Source organism: Malaclemys terrapin, chromosome 9, assembly GCF_027887155.1.
Source record: "Malaclemys terrapin pileata isolate rMalTer1 chromosome 9, rMalTer1.hap1, whole genome shotgun sequence".
In the NCBI taxonomy this organism is placed as follows: Eukaryota; Metazoa; Chordata; order Testudines; family Emydidae; genus Malaclemys; species Malaclemys terrapin.
Window position 1 is genome coordinate 47444445 of NC_071513.1, and position 27502 is coordinate 47471946.

Below are 27502 nucleotides of genomic sequence, written 5' to 3' on the forward strand. Positions count from 1 at the left end.
TGACTAGCCCCCGCAGCACCTCGCCTTGCCCAGCTCATGCTGGCTCCCTGCACCGCCCAGCAGGCTACAGCGAGAGGACGGGCCGGATCTGGGCACGGAACCTGGGCGTCCGGGCTGCTCGCTGTAGAGCGGGATCTCGCTAGCCCTTAGCCGCGCACACATAGACCCCGAACTCGGGGAGAGGCAGCAGGAGCGGGTCTTGCCCTGGCTCTGAGGAGGACCGAGAAGGAGTTTTCATTCAGACTTTCTCCAGCGAGAGGCGGTCCGGGAGCGTGCGGGGCTCTGGCCTCAGCTGGGAAGGTGCCGTTAGCAGCATGTACCTGCACTGGCCTCGAGGTAAGCGCGCCTTGTCAACTGCCATGCGGGATGCCCGCGGAGACCCCTGGCTGTCTCCCTGAGCGGAGCAGGCTGTTGTGCGCCGGGCTGGGGGGCACAGAACCCCAACGCTCGCGAGCGATCTCGGGGCGCTACCTCTCCGGCTCCTCGCCGCCCTGCGGGGATGCGCCGCTGGCGCAGGGGCGCGCACTGGAGAGCTGAGCAGCGCAGAGCCTGCGGAGCCAGTGCGTGCCGGGACGCGGCGTGCACGGGTAGCACCGCCCTGCAGGGGCTGTGGCGACTCGGCGAGAAGCAGAGGGAGAAACCTAGTGTATTCTCGCGGGCTGCGAGCTCCCGGGCTCGCCTCGTACACCCAGCACAGCAGCTCCCGGGCACCACGGCTGGAGGCGTGTGTTAGGCCGGCCGCTACAGTGTCCGAGATGCCGGGAGCAGGTCACCCAGTGCCCGACAGGTCCTGGAACCTCGCCCGGTTCCCAAGCAAGCCCCGCTCTGGGAGCCAGGCTGGGCGGAGGCGCTGGCTGGAGAAGGTGAACTGCCACCAGGGTCCCCGCTCTGGGGGTGGGTGCGGGAGCTGAACCGCAGGGCACCGGCCCACGGAGAAGGCTCGCGGTCCCTCCCCAGGAACATAGGTAGGGAGCCTTTGCAGGAGGCACGGGATAGTGAAGGAGAGAAAGGAGCCCGGCACCGCCAGTCTCACAATCCGGGGTAGAGGCGATCTCCCCGCCCGGCCCCTGGGAAACTTGTTCCTGGCTGCTTGGCATGTTTCCTGCGGCTGAAAGCGTCTGTGAATCATTTGCCTTTACAATCTCGCCCTATGGCCCATTATCGCACAGACTTCACAGGGTTTTGGGTAGCCCGGGGCCATAAAACTGCCAGGCTTCCGGGGCTTGTCAGGCAGCGATCATCAGCGTGGGAGATAGCGGCGTCGGGCTTGGGGGAAGGAAACCTGGGGCAAAGGGTCTCATTAGAGTACCAGCGCGGCAGAATAGCAACTGGCCCCTGCCTGTTAGCCAGGTGGTTGGTGTGAGCTCTTCACTAAGGAGCTAATGATATGAAATACACACAATACTGTAGTCAGGAGGGAAAGCAGACTCAGAACAGAGGCATGAATGGCTGTGCGCACTCAGGTTTTCAATGGGGTTATGGGGGTGTGTGGAAATAGGACTAGACCTGCTTAAGTCAATAGTGAAACTCCCAGGCTGCCATGGGAACTGCACTGGGCACCAGGTTTGGGGAAAGTGGGTATTTCAAGGCCCAGAGGCGATACCAAGCTCCTTTGGTACAGGAAAAATCAGATGTAAGGTGAAAGTGACAGCAGCAGGCAGACTTCAGTGGGCTGTGGGCCTCCTGGACAAAGGAGTGGGAGTGCTGTCCTTCAAAGCCATGGCTTTAACCCCCCCCCTTCTGCCTCCCCTTTTCCTCTGCCAGGGAAAGGCTGAACTAGAAGGCAGGCAATGGGTATCACCTCAGCTGGAGTTGGGGTGGGGGACAGGGTAGTGCCAGACAAGACTCAGGTGTTCTGGACTGCAAAAGGGGTTGGAGAAGAAAACTGGCAATTTAAATTATGACACCAATGAACAAATATTTTTGATGGAAAAAGTGTGATTTTTTTTTTCATGCTCTCAAAAGCTTAAATGCTCTCGTGAAGAATACTATACAAACTCCTGAGAGACCGAGAGAGAGAGGTATGAGGCTAGATAGACAGATCTATCTATCTATCATATATGGGGTGGACAGACTGGGCTAGACATACATGCACACACATATAAAAGAATGGGTATGCGGATAGACAGACAGACAAAGGAGCTTGTACATGGATGGATAGACAGACATACAGAGAGATGGAAGGGTGTGTTTGGGGTAGATAGATACACAGACAAAGATAGCTAGCTAGAGCTCATAAATAGGTGCATGGATTTTGCTCACATTTTCCCATATAATTCACCTTTGGGTTGAGACCCAGACTGGAAAAGTTCAGCTGACAATAACCCCTCCCCACAGCTATGAGGAATTTGTTATGGCAGTGGGTTTGCAACTTCAACCATGGGCCAAATCCCCAGCTGGGCTGAACTCCTGCAGCTGCCTCTGAACCTGCTGGGAGTCGCAAGTCCCCAGCCCTTTGCAGGACATGGCCCCGTAACACTAGCACAGATAGTCTTATAGGACGCAACAGATGCTGGAACTAGGAGGCCTGATGTGGTTTCCATCATATATAGGGTTTAGAGTTTGGTTCAATGGCTCTCAGCACCCCCACTATACAAATTGTTCCAGTACCCTTGGATCCAGAGTAAAGCAAACCCCAGTAGGGTGACCAGACAGCAAACGTGAAAAATTGGGACAGGGGATGGGGGGTAATAGGAGCCTATATAAGAAAAAGACCCAAAAATCAAGACTATCCCTATAAAATTGGGACATCTGGTCACCCTAAGCCCCAGTGGCATCTAAATACACAGTATTGGGGCCACCTCCTTAGCTGGTGTGAATCAGTGCAGCTCCACTGAATTCAGCTGAGCTCTGAAGAGGATCTGGCCTGTGAATCTCTCACCACACTGATCTGTGGTGGCATGGGTATGGCTAGGTAGATACATTAATAGACAGAAGTGCGTGTGTGTGCGTCTAGAGCCCACCCTACCCCACCCCTGGTAAATTTCCCAGCTCCTGTTGCTGCTGCTACTCCCTGCTGAATGGGCTGTTCTCTTGATCTGAAACAGGCTGTAGTAGTTTTTTCTCTCTGCGGCTGCCAGTTCCCTGCCTATTCATCCCTGACTTTTTTCCTTTACCTGCGCCTGCAGTATCTATTTCGGTCCATCCTGATGGCTGGATTGGATTCATCACATCCGGAATGGCAAACAATTTATTGTCATTCAATCCATTTTTATCCTGTTGGGCATCAGGAGCCCTGCTGGGTCCTAGTGCCCATTCTGTCCAGAATCATATCTTCTGAGCCCAGCCTCCACCAAGCCTAGAATCACATCCTCTTGGCCCTGGCACCCACCGGGTTTGGCATTGTAGCTACTGAATGCTAGATTCTAACAGGTCCAGAATCAACTCCACTGAGTCCCAGTGACCAAGCAGGTCTGGAAGTGTACTGTAGTTACTGGGTCCTAGCCCACATTGGGTCTGAAATCCTCTCTGCTGTGGCTCCTGCCCAGGGATCTGGAATCCTCTCCAATGTGTTTGAGTATCCTGAATCCTATCTGCCAGATCCCAGTCCCCAGCAGGTCCTGAAACCTGCTGGATCCTTGATCTCACCGGTTCCTGAATTCTATCATCTGAGTACAAAGTCCTGTCCACAAGATCCTAGTGCCCACCAGGTCCCAGAATCTAGCCATCAGGCCCCAGTGTCCAAGCCCTGCAGGTCCCATTGCCTTCCGAGTCCTTTATCTTAATTCTGCTGGTCCCAGTGCTCTTCAGTTTCCATGTCCTTTCCTTTGGGTTATAGTAACTTCCAAGTTCTGTATCCTAGCACCCAGTCATACTGCCCTCAAAAATGCTGGGTTTTACTGTCATCTCAACCCTCACATCCTACCTTTTGGGTCTTGGTTCCAAACCCTATGCTCTCTGGGTCCTGTTTCTCTCCAGCTAGCTCATGCTACCTGCATGGGATCTAGTGTCCAATGGGACCCAGATCCTACCCTCTGGTGCCTTTCTAGATCCTGAGTGTGATCCACTGGGCCAGGCCCTATACTGACACACAGCCATGGAATTAGCAGCAGTACTGCTAACATGCCCTGGACAAAGTCATAGAATCATAGAAGATTAAGATTGGAAGAGACATCAGAAGGCCATCTAGTCCAACCCCCTGGTCAAAGCAGGACCAGCCCCCCAAGTAAATCATCCCAGCCAGGGCTATGTCAAGCCGGATCTTAAAAACCTCTAAGGATGGAGATTCCACCACCTCCCTAGGTAACCCATTCCAGTGCTTCACCATCCTCTTAGTGAAATAGTTTTTCCTAATATCCAACCTAGACCTCCCCCAGTGCAACTTGAGACCATTGCCCCTTGTCCTGTCATCTGCCACCACTGAGAACAGCCTAACTCCATCCTCTTTGGAACCCTCCTTCAGGTGGTTGAAGGCTGCTATCAAACCCCCCACCCCACTCTTATCTTCTGCAGACTAAATAACCCCAGTTCCCTCAGCATCTCCTCATAAGTCAAGTGCCCCATCTCCTAGAACTGGAAGGGACCTTGAAAGGTCATTGAGTCCAGCCTCCTGCCTTCACTAGCAGGACCAAATACTGATTTTACCCCAGATCCCTAAATGGCCCCCTCAAGGATTGAACTCACAACCCTGGGTTTAGCAGGCCAATGCTCAAACCACTCAGCTACCCACCCCCCAATAATTTTTGTTGTCCTCTGCTGGACTCTCTCCAATTTGTCCACATCCTTTCTGTAGTGGGGGGCCCCAAACTGGACCCAGTACTTTAGACGTGGCCGCACCAGTGCCGAATAGAGGGGAATAATCACTTCCCTCGATCTGTTGGCAATGCTCCTACTAATGCAGCCCAATATGCCGTTAGCCTTCTTGGCAACAAGGGCACACTGTTGACTCATATGCAGCAGAACTACCACTTAGCCAGTCAGTCAGCCTGTAGCAGTGCATGGGATTCTTCCATCCTAAGTTCAGTCCCCTCTCATTCAGCCTGTCCTCCAGGCACTTGTGCTCCCCAAATTCATTCTCCAAGTTCCCTCTGTGTGATCCTACATACTGTATTACCAGTTCAACTGGTTGTTCATAATCTGTGGTCTCAAGGACTGTAGCTGTCCAGCCTACACATTAGTGGTGCAGCATAGAAGTTCTATGAGCCCATGTGCCTTCCCTACCCAGCTTTCTCTAGACATCCAAGCCTACCTTGGGTTCCTTAGGGCCAGCTGTTTGCTCCCATATACTGGGTTGGGTGTCACACAGAAACCCCCTTGAATTAGCCATCCCAATGGTCAGCATCCTTGTGCCTCACTAGCTCAGACTACTATTTACACCTAATGACTCTGTACCCTTCTGAACCCATGCAGTCAATAACGTACACTTCTGGGGAGAAGCTCATTCAGATTGTCCATTACGCAGTGGACATGGTGAGCACATCTCGTTAGAGTCTGGTGCATTTCATGGCCATTCTGTATTCATCCTGACATTTGCTGGATCTTATTGCCCTTCCCCCCACTTCACCCCTCCCTCTTAAACTAGTTTCTTCTGGTCTTATTCCTGGCTGCTCATCTGACTAGGGACCACCTGTCTGAGAAAACCCCACATTTATTGTCAGTGATACCTGGTCTGGCTCATTAGCCAGAACAGCACCCCCTTTCTCCCCTGTGTGCCCCCCCCCACCGCGGTGGGATGGTGGCTAGAGAGAAGGCATTATAAAGATACTGAAACCACTTGTCCAACGCTTATTAAGAAATGTTGAAAATCCACTGTTGGGCAAAGGCAGTCCTGACACATCTTTGAAGTCCCTTTAAGCAGCTGATCCTAATCCCTTCCTCCCATAAAGCAGACTGGAGATTTTAGCAGCACAATACAATACAGTGAAATCAGATTGGTTGCCTTTTCTTTCCTTCCGGAGACTAGGGACAGGACAGATCTCACTTTAACAATCAAAGTAAGTTGCCTTTGCTCTTGTCTGTTCTTTCAAGGGCAGCCTAGCTAATGAAAATCAATTTTCTCTCCACTTTGTGTACTGCATGGGTAGTATTTTACCCATAGTTCCTGGCCTACAGGCAAGTCTCCTCTGCCATCATTAGACTGGTTTGCTGAATATGTCTAAAGCCAGTGAAGAGGGTCAGTATTTAAATAGCTTCCTTCTGCAGAACTGTGGGCTGTGAAAACATCCATGCAGCTTATGGTTGCCTGTAGAACTTGCAAGATGAGGACAGATTGTCCTAAGAAAGCCAGAAAATACTACACAGCAACCCATCTGTCAATGGAAAATACATACTGTTGATAGGTACCACCAATAGGTACAGTAAAAGATCATGACTTTAAATGATTTGCAACCGAGGCTGGGGTTGTTTTCAGTGTACGACACAAAACAATTAACTTTCCCTCCTTAGGTGTTGTTGGGTCACTTCCTGTACCCTAATTTACACACAGCAGCACTATAAGAACTATATAGCTTTGGTTCTCCCCGCCATGAGGCTGTAACTAGAATCCATAGGCACACAAATCCTGTTCATGTTTTTCTTCCTCCTCCCCAAGGACTGCCCATATTCTATGGTCACAGGTGTCTCGCTACAGGCCATACCCAGGTCCAGAAATGCTGTCATCATGAGAGAGCATTAATCCCTGAAGCTGAGTCAGATGGCAAATACCTTCCACCCATGGATCTTCCCCTGAATATTGGTCTCACCTTGAGGCTCCCTTAAACAGCATGGTTGGAGGCCATTCCCATCCCTGCGACCACTTGGCATAAAGCCAGAATGTGTTTCCAGTGCTGCAGTGAGAATCAGGAAAACAAAATCCTGGCAGCCTCTATGCAGGTAGCATATCCTCTGACAAACCCTGATGGCCTGGAGCAGATCTGGTTAGCACGAACATTTTCACTATTGAGGAAACAAAAAATGCTTTTCTCTGAGTGTTCATGAAGGAGGTAAGCATGATCTTTGTGTCATGGGGTATGAATGGAAATGCTCTGGAGACCCCAGCAAAAACCAATGTGAAACTAAGTCTGAATCAAAGATATCAGAGATTGAGATGTTGGCTCATTTTGTTCATCCCCTGGCTAGTGCAGGGATTGATCCATAAAGTATATGTTCAGCATTTTGTGCAAGTGAGGGAAGGGTGGGGTGGGGTGGAAGCCACAGGACAGATCATGATTCTCTTCCCAGCTCTGTCCCAGGCTCTCTGTGTAGCTTGGAGAAGTCACTTCACATCTCTGGGCCTCAGTTGCCACCGCTCTAAAACAAGGACAATACTTCCCTACATTGGAGGTGTGGGACTTAACTCCTCAGTATTTGCGAAGTGCTTTGAGATCTGCAGCTGGGAGGCACTAGCAAAGATCAAAATATTACTCTTTGCTTGAGTGACCCTGTGACAGGGCAATAGACCTCACCATTGAGAAATGTTTCTTATTGCTGACTAAGTCTTCCTGTCCTCATATTCAGTCCAGTCCTCCCAGTTATGCCCAGTGGAATAATTCCTCTCCCTCCCTGGTGTTTATGTTCCTGTGGTAGCTTGTCCGTGGCTCTCCCATCATCCTTTGCTTCCCAGTTTGTTTCAGTGCTGAGGTTACGGTTGTAATTCAGGTGTCTTTTCTCTCTCTCCTGCTCTGTCCCTCTTCCCTAGGATTTTCCGATGTGCCCTGATGCCGCAAGCCCTTGTTGCTCTCATCCAGCGTGGCTGAACTCAACAGTGACGAGACAATGGATCTGCCTGCTGAGGACTTCCAACAAGTCCTCTCCATTGACCAGATCTGCTCCATCCGTGCCAGTAATGACTATGTGGAGAGGCCCGCCATCTCCTTCAAGCAAGCTCGGTCCAACCCATCCCTCTCACAGCAGGCCCACAAGCAAGAGTGGTCTCAGGACTGCCTGGTGTCTTCCACCTTCCAGGACCTGCGCCACAGCCACAGCCACCACCACCAGATGTCGGCCTTGCAGCAGCACCTGAGTCATTCCAGCACTGCCAGCTCTGTGTCTCACAGCACCACCACCTCGGACCAGCGGCTGCTGAGCGGGGTCACGCCCTCAGATTCTGGTCACTCCCTCATCCGGACGCAGCCCAGAGCGGGCGACCTGAAGCCCGAGGAACCACTGAAAGGTTTGGTGGAGAAGGCCACTCTCCACTCTGGACACCTCTTCATCTGTGAGGAGTGTGGGCGTTGTAAGTGCGCCCGCTGCACAGCCACTCGCAGCTTGCCCTCCTGCTGGGTCTGCAACCAGCGCTGCCTCTGCTCCCCAGAGAGTCTCATCGACTATGGGACTTGCCTGTGCTGTGTCAAGGGTCTCTTCTACCACTGCTCCACTGACGATGAGGACACCTGTGCCGATGACCCCTGCTCCTGCGGCTCGGGGTCCTGCTGCGCCCGCTGGGCTGCAATGAGCTTCCTCTCTCTCCTCATGCCCTGCCTCTGCTGCTACTTCCCTACGCTGGGGTGCCTCAAACTTTGCCAGCAGGGCTACAACAGTCTGAAACGTCCTGGCTGCCGCTGCCAGAACCACACCAACACAGTCTGCAGGAAGATCTCCTCCTCCAGTGGCACGCCTTTCCCTAAGACTCTGGATAAGCCAGTATGACCTTCCCAGGGAGCGGAATTGGCTATTCTTCTCCTTCACTCCCTCCGCTGCATACCCCCTTTGGGCACAAAGCAAACAGATGAACAATCCGCCAGCCACCAAGCCCCACAAAGGGAGTGTGAAGCATGTTCTTGAGACAAAGGAATTGTGCTTCTGTGGCCAAGCCAAACGTGACGGGGTTTGCACATTTTGGCAAAGGACTAGGACAGAGGGAATCAGATGCTGACAATGCACTAGTGATCAACGGGGGGCTTTCAACATGGGAACTGGCTCAGGACTCTGTGACCTCAGAATGCCTTAGGAGCTGTTTTTCTGTAATGGGTTTCAAAAGGGTGACGTGTCCAAGCACTAGAATCCTCCGGGGACCAGACCACAGAACCCACATCTCTTTCATCCATTTTCTCTCTGCAGCTTTCCTAAGTGGCACCTCCTACAGGCTTTTCCTCAGTTTTCTTTGCTGTTGTGCTATAGGCCAGTCCCTGCAAAGGGAGATGAGCCACTGCACTGTACCAACCAATGGCAACACCTTACTCCCCTCCCCTTAGCAGATCAAGAGATAAAGCTCTCGATAATTTCAAGGTAAAAAGGAAAATAAGTGAGCCCAAATATCCAGTTTTTAGGGGCTCACTGGTCAGTGGAAATAGGACATGGATAGATTAAGGATCATGCTGGCATGGAAAGGGTGATGTGGACAGAAAGGAGTCCCACTCCCACTTTCGTACATCAGTGGGTCTTCAGCAAGGGGAATTCACTGTAGTAATTGGTATTTCAAAGTAGATTTGGCTAAGAGTATGAAGCAGGTTAAATCCCAGGCTGCGGGGTGGGGGACTGGATACCCTGAGGGAGTGGTAAAGGTCTGCTTGCAGAGACTTACAACTTGTAAGGTGTCACTGTGACTCTAGCCCAGGTTGGTCGTGACTGACTGGTGACACCATCTGTTTAGTGGTGAGTTGGTGGTTTCAGTCCATCCATTGGTGGTAAGCCTCTACCACAAGTGATACTCCTGTTGGCAGGCTCAGTATAGAGGCCAAGAACTGGGTGGGCCATGGAACCTGGCCTTCCTTCTTACCTCTGGATGTCAGAGAGAGGTATATGAGTAGGGCAATGTGTAGGAAGCTTGCCCTTCTGCCCTGACCAGTAGATCAACAGCGTCCTTCAGTCTCTGGGGCTGCCAATCTGGTACCTTTCACCAGCACTGAATTCACTTTAATAAAAGAAAAGGAAAGATGAACCTTAAAAACAATTAAGAACCCCAAATTCTCTCCTTGTGCTGATGCTATAAAAATGATCACTTCCTTGCCTGGGCCTGAAAATGGTGCTTAGCTGAGGCTCCAGCTTTGGGCTGGTGGGGAAAGGGAGATCTGTGTGTTAGAAAGCAGAACGGGATGGGTAATGCATGAAGCCAGCCTTCCCTCCCCAACTAAAGCGCCTCAGCATCCTCACTCATCTCCACATGTTAGACAGAAAGCTACACAAAAGTGGATTGGCTGCACAGCTATGCATCCTATAGGCAAGTCTGATGTTGACACAGGTGTTCTGAGACAGGAGACACCTTCTGCAAACTAGAGATGGGTCTGAACCAAATCTTCAGACTATGGGGAGGTTTGGATCTGGGTGATGGTTCATGGTCAATACCTATAATAAACCAAACCAAACCCCTGTATCTGAACGTTCCTGGTCCTTGAGGAAGTTCAGATCCAGATTGTAATCTGAAATTTCTGGCTCACCCATCTCTGCTGTAAAAACATGGTGCCAAACTCTCAGTTACAACCCCAATGACTTCAGAAACTTGGCCTGTGGAATGAAAGCCAGGTTGACCCTTCAGTGCTGTATCCCACCATCACATCCGTCCTCGGAGGCACGTGTGTGTGGGTGTCTGAAGAGAAGAAGGCATAATAACCTTCCTGTTCCATTGGAGTAAAGGTTCAGGAGGGCTACAGGAGGTGCGAGAGCTGGAGAAATACATGCAACGAATCCCTCAACAGTCCCAAAACTTCCTCCAAGGCACTCCAACGTTTAGGGCACAGACGTTGCACACACCTATCCACTGACGACTCCTCTTCATTTAGAATTACTTTGATATATTTTTGTTTATATAAGTATAATGTTACGATGGCTAGGACTATTATAATAATATTCGTGATATTGCTGTGAATGGTGCCATATGCAAGGTTTGGCTTCCTGGTACATTTACAAACTCCAAAGGAATATCTCCACTCTGTTATGCTAATCCTAGATCTTGGTTTATAGGTAATCTGGGGTATTTTATAGGCTCTCCTAACAGGACTCTGTACTGAGTGGGCTGGTGAATGGGAAGGGTAGGTATAGAAGACAGGAGAAGTCAGGAGTTCTATCCCTAGATGAAAATTTGCTCATTGGTGAGGGTCTTCCCTTTCAGCCAAGTCCAGAACCATATTGTGGGAGTTTGCTTGTCCCATTGGAAGCTGGGAAATGAATTTATACAAGCTGTGGCATTCATATGACACACACACACACACACACACTGTAACTCACTTATAGTGAAATTCAACTTACAGCGAAGTAAGATGTGCAATTCCAAGGATAGCAGAGTGATCTGTGAAAAACACCAGGTCTTCCCTGTGAGAGTTCCACTAGAGGTGTGTGGATCTGTGTGTGTATAGATGATCAGTCCACATCTCTGTTCCATAAATTATATAATGGATTGCAAACATATTTATATATATATATGGTAATAATTGGTCAGATTTATAATTCCAATTTCTGCTGTCAGATAAAGAGTAAGGTACACAGAGACATGTATATTGGAGGGACTTCCATAACGAGACACACCTTACATCTTTACTAGCACCATTCACTTGTCACCAGAGTTAGTCAAACATTTTCTGTCATAAGAATTTTTTTTAATGGAAAATGACTTCTTCCACAAAATGAAAATTTTAATGTAAAAAGCCCCTTTTCATGGAAAAATATTATTTTTTGTTATTTTAATAAGAACACAAAATATTTAGAAAAGGTTTATTTGATGAAAAATCAGTGTAACTTTTCATTGGGGTTAAAAAACAAATATCCCTCCCTCACCTCCCTGATCAGCTTTGCTTTTCATGGTTTCCTTTAAAGGGATGGGCATGTCCATTCAGTCAATGCCTTTCTTCCTTCACGATCCATATTTTCCTCTCACTTGCTCATGGAATTACTTGATAATGGGTGTGACTTCTTGAATGTTTCCACGGAGAGGAATCATGATGTCATGAAAACACAATGGTGAACTCGTCAGAGTGCTGGAGAAGTTGCCTGGTGAGAGGAAGGGCCTGATCTTCCAGTCCCTGTGCAGGCAACATGCCTATGGAGTATGAGTCTATGGGCATTATGCTTCTGTTATTCCACCACAGATACCTCCAATAATTGTCAGAAGATTAGTGGCAGGTCATGGTGATTTCTGTTTACATGTTCTTTCTTCTGTGCCAGTGTGAAAGTTCCCGCTCTAAAGAGCACATTGTGCCATATCATGGGTGTTATGGATCAGGAAATCTGGCTTATTTTGTAATATTTTAGAAATATTTTGTAATTTGTCAATTTTTTAGCAATACATTCTGTAAAATATGGAACACTTGAGTGGAAACCAGAGATTGGACTGAGTCACAAAACATCAGATCCAAGGCTGTTCGGTACCAGGGCCTTGGTTGGGCCATTCTTGGTGTCAGTTGTGAAATTCAGAACCAGGTTCAGGATCTGAGTTGTACCCCTTCAAAGTTCAGATTTGTTTGGATCCAGGGGCTTAGTTGGGACTCACCTCATCTCTATTGAAAACTATCAATTTCCTCTTCCAGGGGAGGGGCAGCAGGAGAATCTACTTATTAGACAAGGACAGAAAACACAAGGCCAGGATTTACCAAAATCTGTCTGAAGGTGAACAACATGGGCTAATTGGTTAATTAATAACAAGTAGCCCATCTTCAAACTGGGTCTCCCTGTGAGTTTCTCAAGATCTCCAGCTTGGTAGAGCTTTTTTCATTTCTGTCAAAACATGCAGTTTACCATCAGATATGGATCTAGTGCCTGCTGGGACCACCACAAAGTGGGAGGGATGGGATCGGCTCTAAATGTGTGCAGCAGGTTGCTCTAGTGTTTTATGTTTGATTTACCTCGGTGTCCAAATGTAAGTTACAGTTGTCCTGTGACAGAGAGTAAGAGCTTTGATTGGGATTCCCAGAGTTTGATTATTAGACAGCTCCATATGTGGAAAGCTATGCTCAGTGCATGTGGTGTTCTGCATCTGATCTCATTCAGAAAATAAAAGCTGGTTGGGGTAGGTTTTCCAGCTGAAATTAGAATAGGCAAAGTGCATTACAGCGTACTTAGATGCGGGAAAAGGGACTTATGTCAAAGGACCCTGTAGGGCTCCAAGCTGCTGAAAGAGGGAGATGCAGGGGTCTGAGCTGCCTCCCTGTCTGGTCCCACTGTTGGAGCAGAGAAAGGAAAGGAATCTGCTATGGCTTCTTGCCGCCCCATCTCGTTCCACTGCTAGAAAGAGACAGAGCTGGTCTGTGAGTTGCAGAACTTGCATGAGACAAAAGGGCCTCAAAAGAGCCAGGCCTTTAATAGCCTCTTGCTTTGCTTTTGCCCCTCTTTATATGAGCTCCAAACACCACTTGGAAGTTTGCATCTTGCAGCTCTCCTCTCTTTTTCACAGGAAGGCGAGGTGCTGCTCACCTCCCACACTCCTGCACTGGCCAGAAGGGGGCACTGCAGAGTGATGTGAAGTGCCCCCTCCTGCCACAGCACTATGAGGGCAGGCTAAGAGACAAAGAACCACATCCTTGTCCGCACCAAGCCCAGCACCTGAAACACCTTTAGTCTCATTCCAGAAGCATGACCCCTTTGAACAGAGTATCTCCAAGGGGCTTCTAGCTGATGGCTAGTCTCAGATTCACTCACTCCCCACCCTTTGCCTTAAGCCCACTGGCCTGACCTCTTTCTATCCCCACTTGTGGCCAAAAGCACAAAAGAGCAGTTTCAGAACAACTGCATTAGTGCAATAAACCCCACTGAATTTGCATGGCTAGACTGGCCTGAAGATAAGCAGATGGTACATTTATAATTTTCCCTACTCTTCAGCACACACTTTGTTACTGATCTCTCTAGCTGCCTCTTGCAACTGTTGCATTTCCAGTCTGATGGAGCCTGCAGAAGCCAGGGGAGCTCCACACCTGGGAAAAGGGAGAGTGGACTTGCTCAATACCCTATTCCAGGTGGTCAAGCAAATCTAGTTCAGGATCTTCTGCATGAAGTATCCACAGTCTATTTCTGCTGGGTGCTCACATGCAGTTGAAATACAGTACTCAGCCTCCATTCCAGGTGGGCAAAGCAATACTATTTAGCATCCACCGCATTATTCTAATCTGCTTAGGGGTCCTTCTTAGTTTGAGACACTAGACACTAGTGCAGAGCTCATTAGCAAATGCTTTCTGTCACTGACAGCCTGTGATCAAACCCAGCCTGCATTTCTGGGCCCACCTGAAATTGATTCTTTGTTCCACCTCTTACAAGCTACTTCAGAAGATGCTCAAAGGGCACATCTAGAAAGACGATGATAGGGAACGGTGCCAAAGATCTTTCATTTTTGTGTGGAATGCGGTCAGGAAAGACTTTGGATAGATGGGAGCCAAGTCGAACTAAGTCTCTTTCAATCAGTCCCTTGCAGGAAACCTTTCACAATGCAGACCACTGAATGTATCAGTGCTGACCAAAAGGGAATCAAGTTTTGCATGTAATGCAACTGGGTTTGGAGAAAGAAGGCCAGGCCCCACTGCTACTGAAGTCAGCAGCGAGACATGCGCCAACTTCAATGGGAGTAGGATGGAACCTGTCAACAGGAAACTCAGGGATTTGTGGTGAATGCAGCTTATGTTGCTCGCCTAGCATCAGGGCATAGTTCTTATGCGCACTGAAGACCTAGGCTGTGCTAACCCCGACCTCAATAGAGATGAGCATTGTTATTTGTGGATGCGGCCCATTCAGTTCCCCCACACTGCTGCTCCAATCCCCTTTCTCGTCTCTCTCCAACTCCCAGCCTTTGTTCGAAGGCTCCTTCACACATTCTGCTGCCTCCTTATACCCCAGCTGTCTGTAGCATAAACTCCTTCGAAGACTCATTCCCTCTTGACTTCAAAGGAAAGCCCAGTACCAAGGACTGAAGCATCTAACTCTCTGTTTATCTGGTACAAAAGGTATCCTGTACAGTGTATAATGAGAGCCCCTCCCGCAATTGTCATGTTGAGATTCTTTTGCCTTTCTAGACAGTATAATACCTGGCCATAACCCTGTTTTTTGACAATACTCTTGTACCAGTTATGAAAAAATAAAGTATTTATTTGAAAAGTTTATTTTAAAGATAAAAAAAACTACCTATTTATTTTAAAGCACCCTCTTCTGTTTGGTTTTCTTCTCTTGCAAGCTAATAACTGTTACTGAACCACTGCTGAAATAAAAGAAGTAATTCTATGTTTGGCTTTCCAGGCCACTGAAAGCAACTATTCAATAAAATATATATATTAATTTTGAAACCTCTCTTGTTCTTGTCTCAGGGGGAGGGGTGGGGAGAGGCAGGTCATGGGCATGACTCAGTCTGCTGCTGCCTTGGCAGAGGGCAAGCTGGCACATTAGTGGTAGGTCTACATGGCACACTAAGCCCGGGTCTGTGGGACCCAGGCTTGTGGACTCGAGTTTCCAAGCCCACACTTGAGTGTCCACATTGCAATGGAAACCCAAGCTTCACACCTGTATGCAGACCCAAGCCTGAACTTCTGCCACGGTGGCTGTGCACTATCATATACTGCACTGACTGTTGGAGTTCATGCTGGCATTATCAGGGAGCTGTGAGGTGGGTACTGCTCATGCTGGCACTGATAGGGCATCAGTGTTTGGGGGTTTTAAGCTATTTTATAACCTCAAAGGGTATATAACAGTTTAAAAGAAACACTGACAATCACATGCCTAAAGGCTGCAACTTATCTGAGTCCCTATGGGCTGCGTAAATGCTCCAGGCAGGTTTTTGTTTCTGCAACCTCATGGCACAGTGGATACCACAGTGACTAGATACTATGGTGATTGGATGCAGACATGCCAAACCCATAAAAAAAAAAAGCAGAAATTGGGCTTGTTTTTGGCTTAATTAGCTTGTGAGTTGCTTGTTGGGTAGTTCTTGGCTTGTAGCTTGTTGCTTGTTTGGCTTGTAGCTTGTTGCTTCTTTTTTTTGATCAGCTCCCGGCAAGCAGGGGCAAGGATGGGAGAGAGTCAGGGGTGCACAGAGGGCCCACCGCAGTCCCAGACTGCATGCTGGGGGGATCTAGACACATAGAATGTTGGGGTTCTTAGGGATTGGCTTGTTTTGGCCTTGTTTTGAAATGGGATTAGCTTGATTTTTGGCTTATTGTGAAAGTTGGGGTGCTTGTTTACCGTGTGAAAGTTGGCAACTGTGAGTGGATGACTAGACAGATAGAAAGAGTAGACTAGAGATTCACAGTTCATAGTATTTATGGCTAGAAGGGACCATTAGATCATGTAGTCTGACCTCCTTTGGTACATTTCACCCAGATGCCCTTGTATTGCAACCCATACGTGTGTTTGGCTAAAGCATCTTCTGGAAAGGCATCCAGTTTTGAGGTGAAGATATCAAAAAATGGACAATCCACCACTTCAATTGTAGTTTATTCCAGTGGTTAGTCACCCTCGTGTTAAAGCTCTGTGTCTAATCTCTAATTTAAATTTGTCTGGCTTCATCTTCCAGCCATACATTCTTGTTCTGGTAGGTTAAAAAGCTATTAGTCCCCAATATCTTTTCCTTGTGAAGGTACTTATACACTGTAATGAAGTCACCTATCACATTTATTTTTGCTCTTTGAGTCTTTCACTGTAAAGCATTTTCCTCAGCCCTCAAATAATTTTTGTGGCTCTTTTCTGCACTTGCTCCAATTTTTCAACATCCTTTTTAAAACATGGACACCAGACCTGGATGCAATATTACAGCATCACCAATACTGTATAAAGAGGTAAAATCACCCCCACTTATTCCTATTCATTAACCTGCTTATACATCCAAGAATCACATTAATTCTTTTTGCCACAGCATCCTGCTGGGGTCTCATGTTAACTTGCTGTGACCCCTTTTTAGAGTCACTGCTTTCCAAAACACGGTCCTCTAGTCTCTAGGTATGGCCTGCCTTCCTTGTTCCCAGATGGCTAACTTTGCTATTGGCTGTATTAAAATACATTTTGTTCAAACAGGCTCAGCTTACCAAACAATCCAGACTGCGTTGTATGTCTGCCCTGGCCTCACCATTATTTACCACTCTGCCAGTCTTTGTGTCATCTCCAAATTTTATGCACAGTGATTTTGTAGATAAATGTTAAAGGATAGCTAGCTAAGTAGAGTATATTAGATGAGATAAATACTAATCTATCTATCTATCTACCTAGCTAGCTCATCTCATCTCATTCAGAAATTTGAAGTCCTCTGAGTTATCCACAAAGCCCCAGAATTGTGTTCTCATCCTGCTTTGGCAGGGACGAGGACAAGCACCCTCTATGGGCAAGAAGGGAATTGTGTCTCCATGGCTCTTTCAGTTCGTAACTACCAGATGGTGACAATACATATGGTCATTCTGAGCACTGGACACTAGCTCACAGGTAATGGGAGGCCATCACAATTCAGAGTGTTGCTAGTCTTGAGAGTTCAAAAATCACACATCAGACTCCCCCAGAATCATGAGATTGTCTTAAAACTCATGACATTTTAAAAGAATAATTAATGTTGGATACTTATATTTGCTTTCTCCTTTTTGAATCTTTATGAGTCATATTTTCAAGCTTTTCTCTCCAACCACGATGACCAGAAACTTACTATTTTTCAAATGAAAGCTGAGATTCTCATGTAATCACCTGGCTCCAGGAGCTGGGGCTTTAAGGAAAACACCAAAGATCACAAGCCTCATGATAAAGGAAAGAGACTCGGCCAACACTGAATTCATTTCATGTGGTCCAGCCAACAGTACCTTCAGTGACTACCAAACTGGGCTCAATTCCGATCAGTAGCCAGAGGCAGTGTGGGCTGGTAAACCGGGGAATGCCCTGGGTCCTATTCTCAGTTCAGCCACTGACGAGTCACTTTAATAGATTCAAAGAGTTTCAGGCCAGAAGGTACAAATAGAAAATTTAACTGTACAGTGATTTTCACTCTCTCTGATATTGTCACATGGATTTGACTCTATGACCTTAAGCAACAGAAGTAGGTGCCTTATCCTCCTCCACCACCAGCCCATCTAAAAATCTGAGCTGAACCAGGCTTTGAACCCAGGCACACTAAGCAAGTCTTATTCTCGTAAACTAAGACTCGACACTTAACATTTTGGTGGTGCAAAATCACTGTTTGCTTAGTGTGCCTGGGTTCAAAGCCTGGTTCAGCTCAGATTTTTGGTTCCCCACCCTTGATCTTGTTTACTTAGGTTGTAATTTCTTCAGGAAAGTCATTGTCAAATACCATATGTACATACAGCACCTAGCTATGGGCCCCTGATCTCAGCTGGGGTCCCTAGGGACTACTGTAATATGCATACATTAAGACTCCTTATCCAATTGTTCTGAATGGCTGCACACGGGGCCAGTGCTACCATTTAGACCAACTAGGCGGTTGCTTAGGGCGCCAAGATTTGGGTGTGCCAAAAAGCGGCGCCCCCAATTTTTTTTTTTTACAGCGGCCACTGCACTGGGAGGGAGAGGGAGTCTGAGCCGCCGGCAGCCCGCCCAAGGGTTCCCCTGGGTCAGCGTGCCGCCGGCAGATCCCCGGGCCAGGGGGTGGGGAGCTGCCGCGGGGGGTGTGTGCCTCAGGGCGGGAGGGGGAGCTGCAGCAGAGGGGGGGGTGCCTCAGGGTGGAGGGGGGGTGGGGAGCTGCCGCAAGGCTGGGGGGGTGTGTGTGTGCAAGGTGGAAGTTTTGCTTAGGGCGCGAAACTTCCTTGCACCGGCCCTGGCCGCACATAGAAGTTCTCTGCCGGTGTTTGGGGAAATCAGTCTGGGCCTTTCCTTTGTATGTATGTACTCCAGTCCAGTTAACTTTCCAGATGCATCTGTCACTGCTGGGAATTAGGAAAGTGTCTGAGGATGACAAAGTGTTTTCTGTGTGTGTTCAAAGTGCTGCTGTTGTTCCAGATTAAAGCCACAGCCCTAGGCTCACACGGGCTGCTTCAAGGCAATCTACTTCCTGCCATTCGCTTCCCTCCTGGGCTGGTGCTGTGATGAAGGACTTTGCATGTGGCAGCAAGCTCTTTGGCTCTTGATGTTCAAATTATTAGTTGAAAAAATGATTCTAAAAAATTAAGGAATGTCACTGGGGGGGTTCTATTTATGTCTCTCTCACTGAAACCAGAACAAATTTGCCCCTTTTAAAAGCTAAATGATTTTTCCAGCTACCAGTGCTGCAAACTCCACCAAGAATCTGAAAACACAGCCACGCTCCTTTTTGCCTCTGATGTAGTCACTGACAGTGATAGATATCCCACCACCAGCACTTAGCTGGCAGCTCTGTTAATGGTATCGCAGGCAGACTCACAACCTGTCTCCCTCCTGTAGCTGTTTTAACTTGGCAATGCCGCCAATGGGAGTCAGAATTTGCTTTCATCCGTAGTAAATCAGCTCTGACTCAAAGACACCCACGGAGTGGATCATCTGGGTAAGAAGGTGCCAGATTGCTTATGTGAGCATAAAGGTACTTTAACCATTAGGACACTGGCTAATCATGAGAAGTTTTAGCTGGAGATATGCTCCAACCCCAGCTCTGAACACAGGGGGCTTTGGGAAAGCTCAGATCATCTATAATTAGAGCATGCTGTACCAGAGATGAGGAAGAGTCTGTGGCTGGAAGCCAGAGGCCTGAATTGTCTCTTCTAGGCACATTCGGTGACACCTGCTTCTCACCCTGGCCAGGAATAGTCTCATCTACCCAGATGACTTGTCTTTCTGCCTCGTCTCTCCCTGTTGGCAGTCCTGCCCCTGCTGCATGCTGGGGAGCAAGCTGCCACAGCCAGAGAGTGTAGAGTAGGCATTGAGCCTGGAAGACCCTTTGGGCTGAGATGCTGTCTGGCAGGGAAGGTCAGGATCTGCATTTTGGCACTGGTGGAGAGGTGGGGGAGCACTCCATTGGCTTCAGTGGGGAGCAGAAAAGGAAGAGGAAGAAGGTGTGAGCTCCTTGCAGTGGGGAGAGAGATGGGAGCTGAATTTTTTCCATCCTGTCCTTCATCTGAGAGCGCCAAGAAGAAATATACTTGTCCTCACTCCTCTGAGGAGCTGACCCTGCTGTCCTTGCTCTGAAGCCTTTGAGAACATTGCCTGAACAAGGAAAATCTTGTGGCTGATTTGGGCCTCAGAGATCTAGGTTCTGCCACTGGCTAACCACGGGCCCTTAGCAAGTCCCTGTGCCTTGGTACCCTTCCCCTACAGAATGCGGATAATATACTTAATTATCCATGGGGCTCTTTGTCCTCCTCTAACGTGTATATTGTGGTAGTGCCCAAAGGCTCCAACTGGGAGTGAGGTCCCTTTGCGCTGGGTACTGCACCCAGGGGCCAGACCACGTAGCAAGATTGATGAGACTGACTACTCCCAAACTGAAGGAGCAGCTGTTTTAGCTTGAGCAGTAGAAGCTCATGCATTTAGCTCCAGAGATCCAGCGTTCAGCTCCAACAGCTGACCCAGCCAAGGCATCCTGACACTGATTGCTCTGATACTATTACAGCAGGACTCTGAGGCTTCATCAGTGTTTGCAAAGAGCTTTGAGATCATCAGATTTAAGGAGCTTTTCTTATAATCTTGCTAGTATTGTAATTGTCCCCACCAATGACCTGCTGCACTGGCTGGAGCAAACTAAGTTTGGGTAGGGCCTGAAGCCTGAGGAAAGAGAAAATGTGAAAGAGAAAGGTAATGGATTTGTTACGTTTGCACACAGGGAACAGACCACACCACTCGGCAGAGGTGCCTTCTGTGCATCAGGTTCAGGGTGACCAAATGAATTGACACCAGGAAATTCTCACTGGAGATAACTATACAAACTAATTGAAAATAAATTAAGGAACATGACACCTTGCTTGCAGATCAGATATCTATAGCTTACCTTTCCCAAAATAACTGCCTAGTGCATGTCATATGCAAAGGCAAAACCAGAGATATATACATAAAATAGGCCACTCCAGCAGGGAACGGAAAGTCCCTTTATTCCTAACTGGAGACACCACAAGGGTTAATTAGAAATGGCCCCAACCCTGCACTCTACTTGCATGACCAGCTCCCATTGACATCAGTGGAAATCATGCATATGGATCAAGGGTGTTGGATGGCCCAATATATTGTGCTTTTGACCTAAAAAAAGTTCTCAGGTATTCCTGTGTAGCAAGGATAATGCTCTCTCTCTCTCTCTCTTGCTTGCAAATCCTAGCTCTGCCAGCCTTGTGGCTATTGACTAGACACCTCTACAAGAGGAGAGTTGTGTTGCTCTCACCCCAATAGGGTTTAGGTTAACACAAGTGATGAGTATGTTTCTTAACAAGTCTGCCCTCTAAGCTTGAAAGCCCCCTAATCACTTTTGTATGATTCGCTGCTCTTTTGGTTCCTGTGGTCTCAGTGTCTCATTCAAAGGGGAGATTTAAAGAGCTAGGTTTCTTTTCTTTTCTTTTCTTTTTTACAGTTTGCACATTCAAAGCTGATCCTTCAAACTGGATGCCACTCATAGGAAGTACCACCACCTGTGTGAGCTCTCAGATCACCACTTAGCCATATCACACCTAAATGACAGTCTGAATGCAAGAAATAGACATTCTCTTAGGGGGCCCATATATGCAAATTGGCCCTATACTATGTGGTTATATAAACCAACATTTTCAATCACAGGAGCCTAAATTCATTAATATTATCGTAGCCTAGAGGACCTAACCAAGATCAGGGCCCCATTGAGCTATTCACTGGACAGAGTAAGAGACAACACAGAGAATGTATGAACATAAATAGCTTGTCCAGCATCATGTAACAAACTAGTGAAAAAGCAAGGAACTGAACCCAGCTCTTTTGGAGGCCAGCATAACCTTGTAGCTATCAGACTACCCCCAGCTTCTCTGAGTTTTACTACTGATACATGGCCTGATTTTCAAAGTTGCTGTATACACACAACTCCCACTAACTTCAGGAGGAGCTGCAAGTGCTCAGATCTCTGAAAATCAGGATGTTTTTATTTTGAGGTCTAAATATGGATTTAGATGCTTAACTCTGCACTAGATCCCATGGTCATAGGGCTAAATACTTTGCGTTGTTCTGGCTGATGTGCATGGCATTATGCTGATTTACCCTTGCTGAAGATCTGGTTCTGTCTGTTTTGCAACAATCATTCCAAGCTGCAACACTGGAAGCTGGGTCTGAACTTCTTTAAAGTTCAGTGGGGGTTGGATCCAGGGTTTGGCTTCAGCCTATTACAGAAATAGGGGTGAGCTGCGAAGCTCAGATCTAGATCCTCTCAAAGTTTAGTCTGGGCTTTTTGTTGCTGCTTTTTGTTTGTAGTTTTGTGTCTTTTGCTCTTTACCTTTGAGATAGACTCCATACCTGATTCTCTTCTCCTTTGCACTGGTTTACATTTTGTTACTCCTGATTTACACCCATGTAAGGGCCAATTCATTGAATATTGGAAGGAACATAGGGACGGCCATACTGGATCAGCCAGTTGGTCCATCCAATCCAGTAGCCTCTCTCTGACAGTAGCCAGCACTAGGTACTTCATGGGACGATACAAGAAACCCAGCTATGTTGGCAGTTGTAGAATAACCTGCCCAGAGGGAAAGTTCCCTCCCTCCATCACTTAGAGGTTGGCCTTTCCTTGGAGCACATTTAGGTTTAATATTTTTGTTTAACTGTAGAGTTTAGACCCAAGCATTGGGTTTTCTTCCCCATCTCCCCAAACTGCGGTTAATTATGGTTAAATCTCTTTTTTGATGCAATGATGCCTGGTACCCATTATTTTTTTAAGTGGATAGCATCCCACATAGGAATCTTCAGAGCACCCCCAGAGCTGTCTTAGAAAACTGAACAAGAGGAAATGACTGGAAGAATGGTATGGACAGGGTGAGCTCCCACAGTTGTCATCTCATAGTGATCCCACATCAAATGATCTCATTCTACAAATCAAAAGATGATGTTTTTTTCAACGTGCCAGTGTCACAAACCCAGCTTGTCATCTGGAAATCTTCTTAGCAGGCTTGATTCTGAAATATGCTGAGTGCTACCCACTCCCCTAGCTTCAGTAGGGATCAGAGTGCTCAGCCCTTTGCACAAATGATTAGAATAAGTTCCCTGCATGGTGGAAGGGACCTCAGGAGGTCATCTAGTCCAACCCCCTGCTCAAAGCAGGACCAATCCCCAGACAGATTTTTGCCCCAGATCTCTAAATGGCCCCCTCAAGTATTGAATTTACAACCCTGAGTTTAGCAAGCCAATGCTCAAACCACTGAGGTATCCCTCTCCCATCTTTTATTTACATGTAGTTTACATTCCCCAAGGGGAATTTAGCTGATGAATAGATGCCAGTTGGCTCTCCCATAGCTTTATTGGTTCTTTCAGGCTAACAGAACTAAGAACTTGTTTGTGTCAGCAAAGTAAATAGCTAGGATTTAAAGACACCCAGTTCACAACCATTATTCTGTTTTCTGTGTACTGCACCTTTTAAATAGGAGGAGTCTGCCTGTCTATCTGCTGTTAGGCAGGGCTGTCGGATTAATGAACAACAGGGTCATGGAAATGTATAGCTGGCAGAGACTTCAGGAGGTCATCTACTCTATCTCCCCATTTCATCCGTGATGAAGAACCTCACAGGATGAGATCTTCTGGTGACATTGGGTGAGAGCTCCAAAGCCATGTAGGGGGTTCAAAAGAGATCATGGCCAAGAGTCTCAGAAGTGACCACTAATTTGAGGTGTCTCAATTTCAGGGTGTGGATTGCTGAACACTGCCTGAAAATCAAACCTCTTCAAGGTGGCACCCAAAACCTGAGGCACTCAATGACTAGTCACTTTAGAAAACTTTGGTTTATGACCCTAATCCACTGGTATTAGTGCACATATTACAGTAGCTCCTAGAGGTCCCACCCAAGATTGAAGCTGTGCTAGTTGCTGTACAAACACATAGCGAAACAGGTCCTCACCCAGACAGCTCAAAATCTCAAGAGACAAAGGCTACGAAGAGATACAGAGGCACAGAGAGGTGAATTGATTTACCCCATGTCACACAGCAAGTCAGTGCAGAGCCAAGAAGAGAGAGACCCAAGGTTTTCTGACTCTTAGCCCATTGTCCTATCTGATAGACCACACTCTGTCTTTGGCAAGCTCAACCTTTCTATTTAGTCTTTCTTTGTTTTTTTCTCCTTAAACTAAATTGCAAGCAATCTAGACTGAATGGACATGTGTTTGCTTTCAGAGTAGCAGCCATGTTAGTCTGTATCCGCAAAAAGAACAGGAGTACTTGTGGCACCTTAGAGACTAACAAATTTATTAGAGCATAAGCTTTCGTGGACTACAGCCCACTTCTTCGGATGCATACAGAGTGGAATAAATATTGAGGAGATATATATACACACATACAGAGAGCATAAACAGGTGGGAGTTGTCTTACCAATTGGCCTCTCAGAGTTGGTAAGACAACTCCCACCTGTTTATGCTCTCTGTATGTGTGTATATATATCTCCTCAATATTTATTCCACTCTGTATGCATCCGAAGAAGTGGGCTGTAGTCCACGAAAGTTTATGCTCTAATAAATTTGTTAGTCTCTAAGGTGCCACAAGTACTCCTGTTCTTTATGTGTTTGCTTGTTGCAAATGGAAAAAAAAAATAACACTCAGAAAGCAGGTACAGGATGTGGATTAAAAAGTCACTATGTTTACACACATTAGAATGGTTTATAATCTGCACCAAAACTGGGTGGCCTCACCAGCCCATTTGCAAACACTGAATAGCTAAGAGTCATAGTGAGATCTCATAGTACTGTGACTTCCTTACAAACCACACCACAGTGCATCCACAGAGCACAATTGCAAACAAATAGAGCTTGATTATAGTTGTTGGCATGAAGTGCACTTGGTGATGCACCATCTTTGCTCTATAATTGTGTGCGTTCATTGAGGGCTCAATCCTGCAAGATGCTGAGCACCTGTTGAGAGATGCCAGGGCCCTAAACTCCCGCTGAAGGCATTTATGGTGTTCAGTTTCAGGCAGGAATGGAAGCTTGTTCACAAATTGACAAAGCTTAGCCATTCCCACTGGGCCTGTCAGGCATTAGAGAGGTTACTACTTTAATGGCCTTACTTAGAATATGAACAGGACAGATACTGCAAATTCCAGTCTTAAATAGAGATGTGCTAGTGATTTCTTTGGTTGTTTATTTTTCAGTGGCTCTTTCACCAACTTTAAATAGCCCAGAGAAGTCAAGACTCAGAGAGAATCTTTCAGGGGCCGACTGAGTTAGATTTAATGAAAAGAAAAAGAAGAAAAAAAGAAAAAAAAGAAAACCCAGTTGGTTTAGCAATGAAAACATGGGCAACATTCTGAGCTGCCCTTTGAACTTTATGATGTAGGTTGCAAGGTCACAGAAACTTGGTCACACAGTATTGATCAGGAATCTTTTTGGCTGGCATATGGCACCAGAGTGCAAAGAAAGAGCAGCTGAAAAAGAATTAAGTGGGGGCAAGAGTGGAACGTACTGATTGAACACCTGACCCCTGGAAGTCAAAGATCACAGTGCAAAAGGCTGGGTATGGAATTGTCTGTACAATGTCAATACATAAATAAATAAACATAAAAACAATGCAGGGAAAATAAATGGCTTGGCTGAGTCTCAAACCACCAGGGAATGGTTTACTGAAACCTCGGGGATGGATGGATATACAAATGTGTGCAAGTGTATGTGCGTACATGTAAAGGTGGGTGTGAACGGATATATACATATATATGTGGGTCTGTGTCTATATGTGTTTTTTTCTTTCATCATTTGAACCTCCATCCACCAGAGATAGATTTCCCAAAAAAAGAAAGAAAGAAAGAAAGATGTATTTTTTTAGCATCCAATACATTTGGGTTGTGACAGGCCTTTACTGAATGGGTGGCTGGAATATCAAACTAACTGCCAGATTCAGCAACAAGAGCGTAAATTCATTTAAGAGCTGGCAGAAGCCAAAGCAAGACTCATGTTAAAATTCTTAACAGATTTACCTCATAGAGCATTTTTTGTGTGTGTGTGCAAACTGCACTCTGAATCACTTTATCCAGTTAAATAACCCATCAGGCAGTGTATAGCATGACTCATGAAAACAAGGTGCTTAGAAAAGCGAGAGAGCAAGATTCTGCCCTTAATTCTACCGATGTGGCTCTCTTGTGTAAGCCAGAGCAAATTTTGGCCTTTGGTGGTGAGTAAATCAATGTTTTCAGTGCTAAGCCTGATGAAGATGTTGTAGGTCTAAGTAAACTTCTAGCTGTGTTAGCATGCGGCTTTAAGTGCCATTCTGAGGCTCTTCTGGCCTTGGATTGTCCTAGATGGGCAGACTTCTTTTCTTGTTACTCTACTGTGTATTTCAGGGTTCTATCTATTGTACTACTTTCTATTTGGAGGTTGTCAGGTGTACCAAAGAAAGCTTTATCGCTGTTCACCCTCAAGCTTCGTGTCTAAGAGAAAGAAAAGACTTGGGATGCCAATGGGACTATTGTGACATCACTTCCTGTCTCTTGTCTTCCACACCATGACACATTTCCTGTTTTGGATATAGTCAACTCTGCTGACACACTGGAGAGTCCAGCTGGACCTTTTCTCTCTCGTTTACCTTGTGACATTCTGGAGATGGTTCAATGTGCCACTAAGAGAGACTCACTTGTTATGCCCCGAGCAATGGGTGCCTGTGGTTAATATACTAAGAAGAATATACATCCGAAGAAGTGGGCTGTAGTCCACGAAAGCTTATGCTCTAATAAATTTGTTAGTCTCTAAGGTGCCACAAGTACTCCTGTTCTTTTTGCGGATACAGACTAACACGGCTGCTACTCTGAAACCTATACTAAGAGAATCAATATAAATGGAAAGGACTAGCAGCTTTGCTGAGCACATTGGCTCTGGCTGGACATCTAACCTAGAATGAACCAATGTCCCCTTCCCAACTATGTACTAGATCTTGCATAAAACCTGGGATGGAATTTTTAAGTGCTGGGATTTACTAGGTTGTTCAAAAGGCATGGTCAGGCAGGTCCACACATGAGTTCTTTTCAGCCAACTGCATAGCCCATATCAAGGGCATAGGAGTCTCCCTTCTGGAGTGAAGAATCAATAAAAGACCAAATCAGGAAAGAAGCATGAGGGTTGGGAAATACTCACTGGATCGCCAATATTGCAGCTGTGGTAGGAACTCTTTGTGATCACCAGATTGCTATCCCCTTCAGTACTGAGGACAAAAAGACATGGACACACAGACAATGGGGCTAAAATTAAGAAGCCCTGTTGTTAGTAGATGGCTATGGTATATCAATGATATCCTGCTGTCATCTTGGGACATCTCCAGCAATAAGGATGAGAGCCACCCTTTGTACTAAGGCCTTCCATGAGGCTTTGCTGTCTCTGCTGTGCTGTTGTAACTCACATGGCAGGCTGTGAGTCTTTGAGCATCTTTAGTGCCTGGCCCACATAAAGGGTTTACGTGTCTCATCGGGCTCCTAAGTACAGGCTTAATCCTATAGCTCAAGTAGCAGCAGGCCATGCTGTCGGTGCTGAAAGCCCAGGGTTCAAATTCCACTATCAATCTGAAGGGGGTTGTGAAACAGTCCATGTGCAATGCCACACAGCCTTTAGCTTTCTTGCTATCATAGCCCCTTATGACGAACAGCTTCCCCATATATCCT

General features: G+C 46.9%; 1 protein-coding gene across 1 annotated transcript; it reads left to right on the plus strand.

Moving 5' to 3' along the window:
• Positions 1-251: 251 nt before the first annotated feature.
• On the plus strand, positions 252-15104 carry SPRY3 (sprouty RTK signaling antagonist 3). The gene is made up of 2 exons (XM_054040514.1): positions 252-336; positions 7616-15104. Exon 2 carries the CDS (start codon positions 7693-7695, stop codon positions 8563-8565), a length of 873 nt encoding a protein of 290 aa, XP_053896489.1. The 5' UTR covers positions 252-336; positions 7616-7692; the 3' UTR covers positions 8566-15104.
• Positions 15105-27502: the final 12398 nt, after the last annotated feature.

Coding starts and splice junctions, on each gene's coding strand:
- SPRY3 (XM_054040514.1), top strand. CDS start 7,693: ATGGATCTGCCTGCTGAGGACTTCCAACAAGTCCTCTCCATTGACCAG.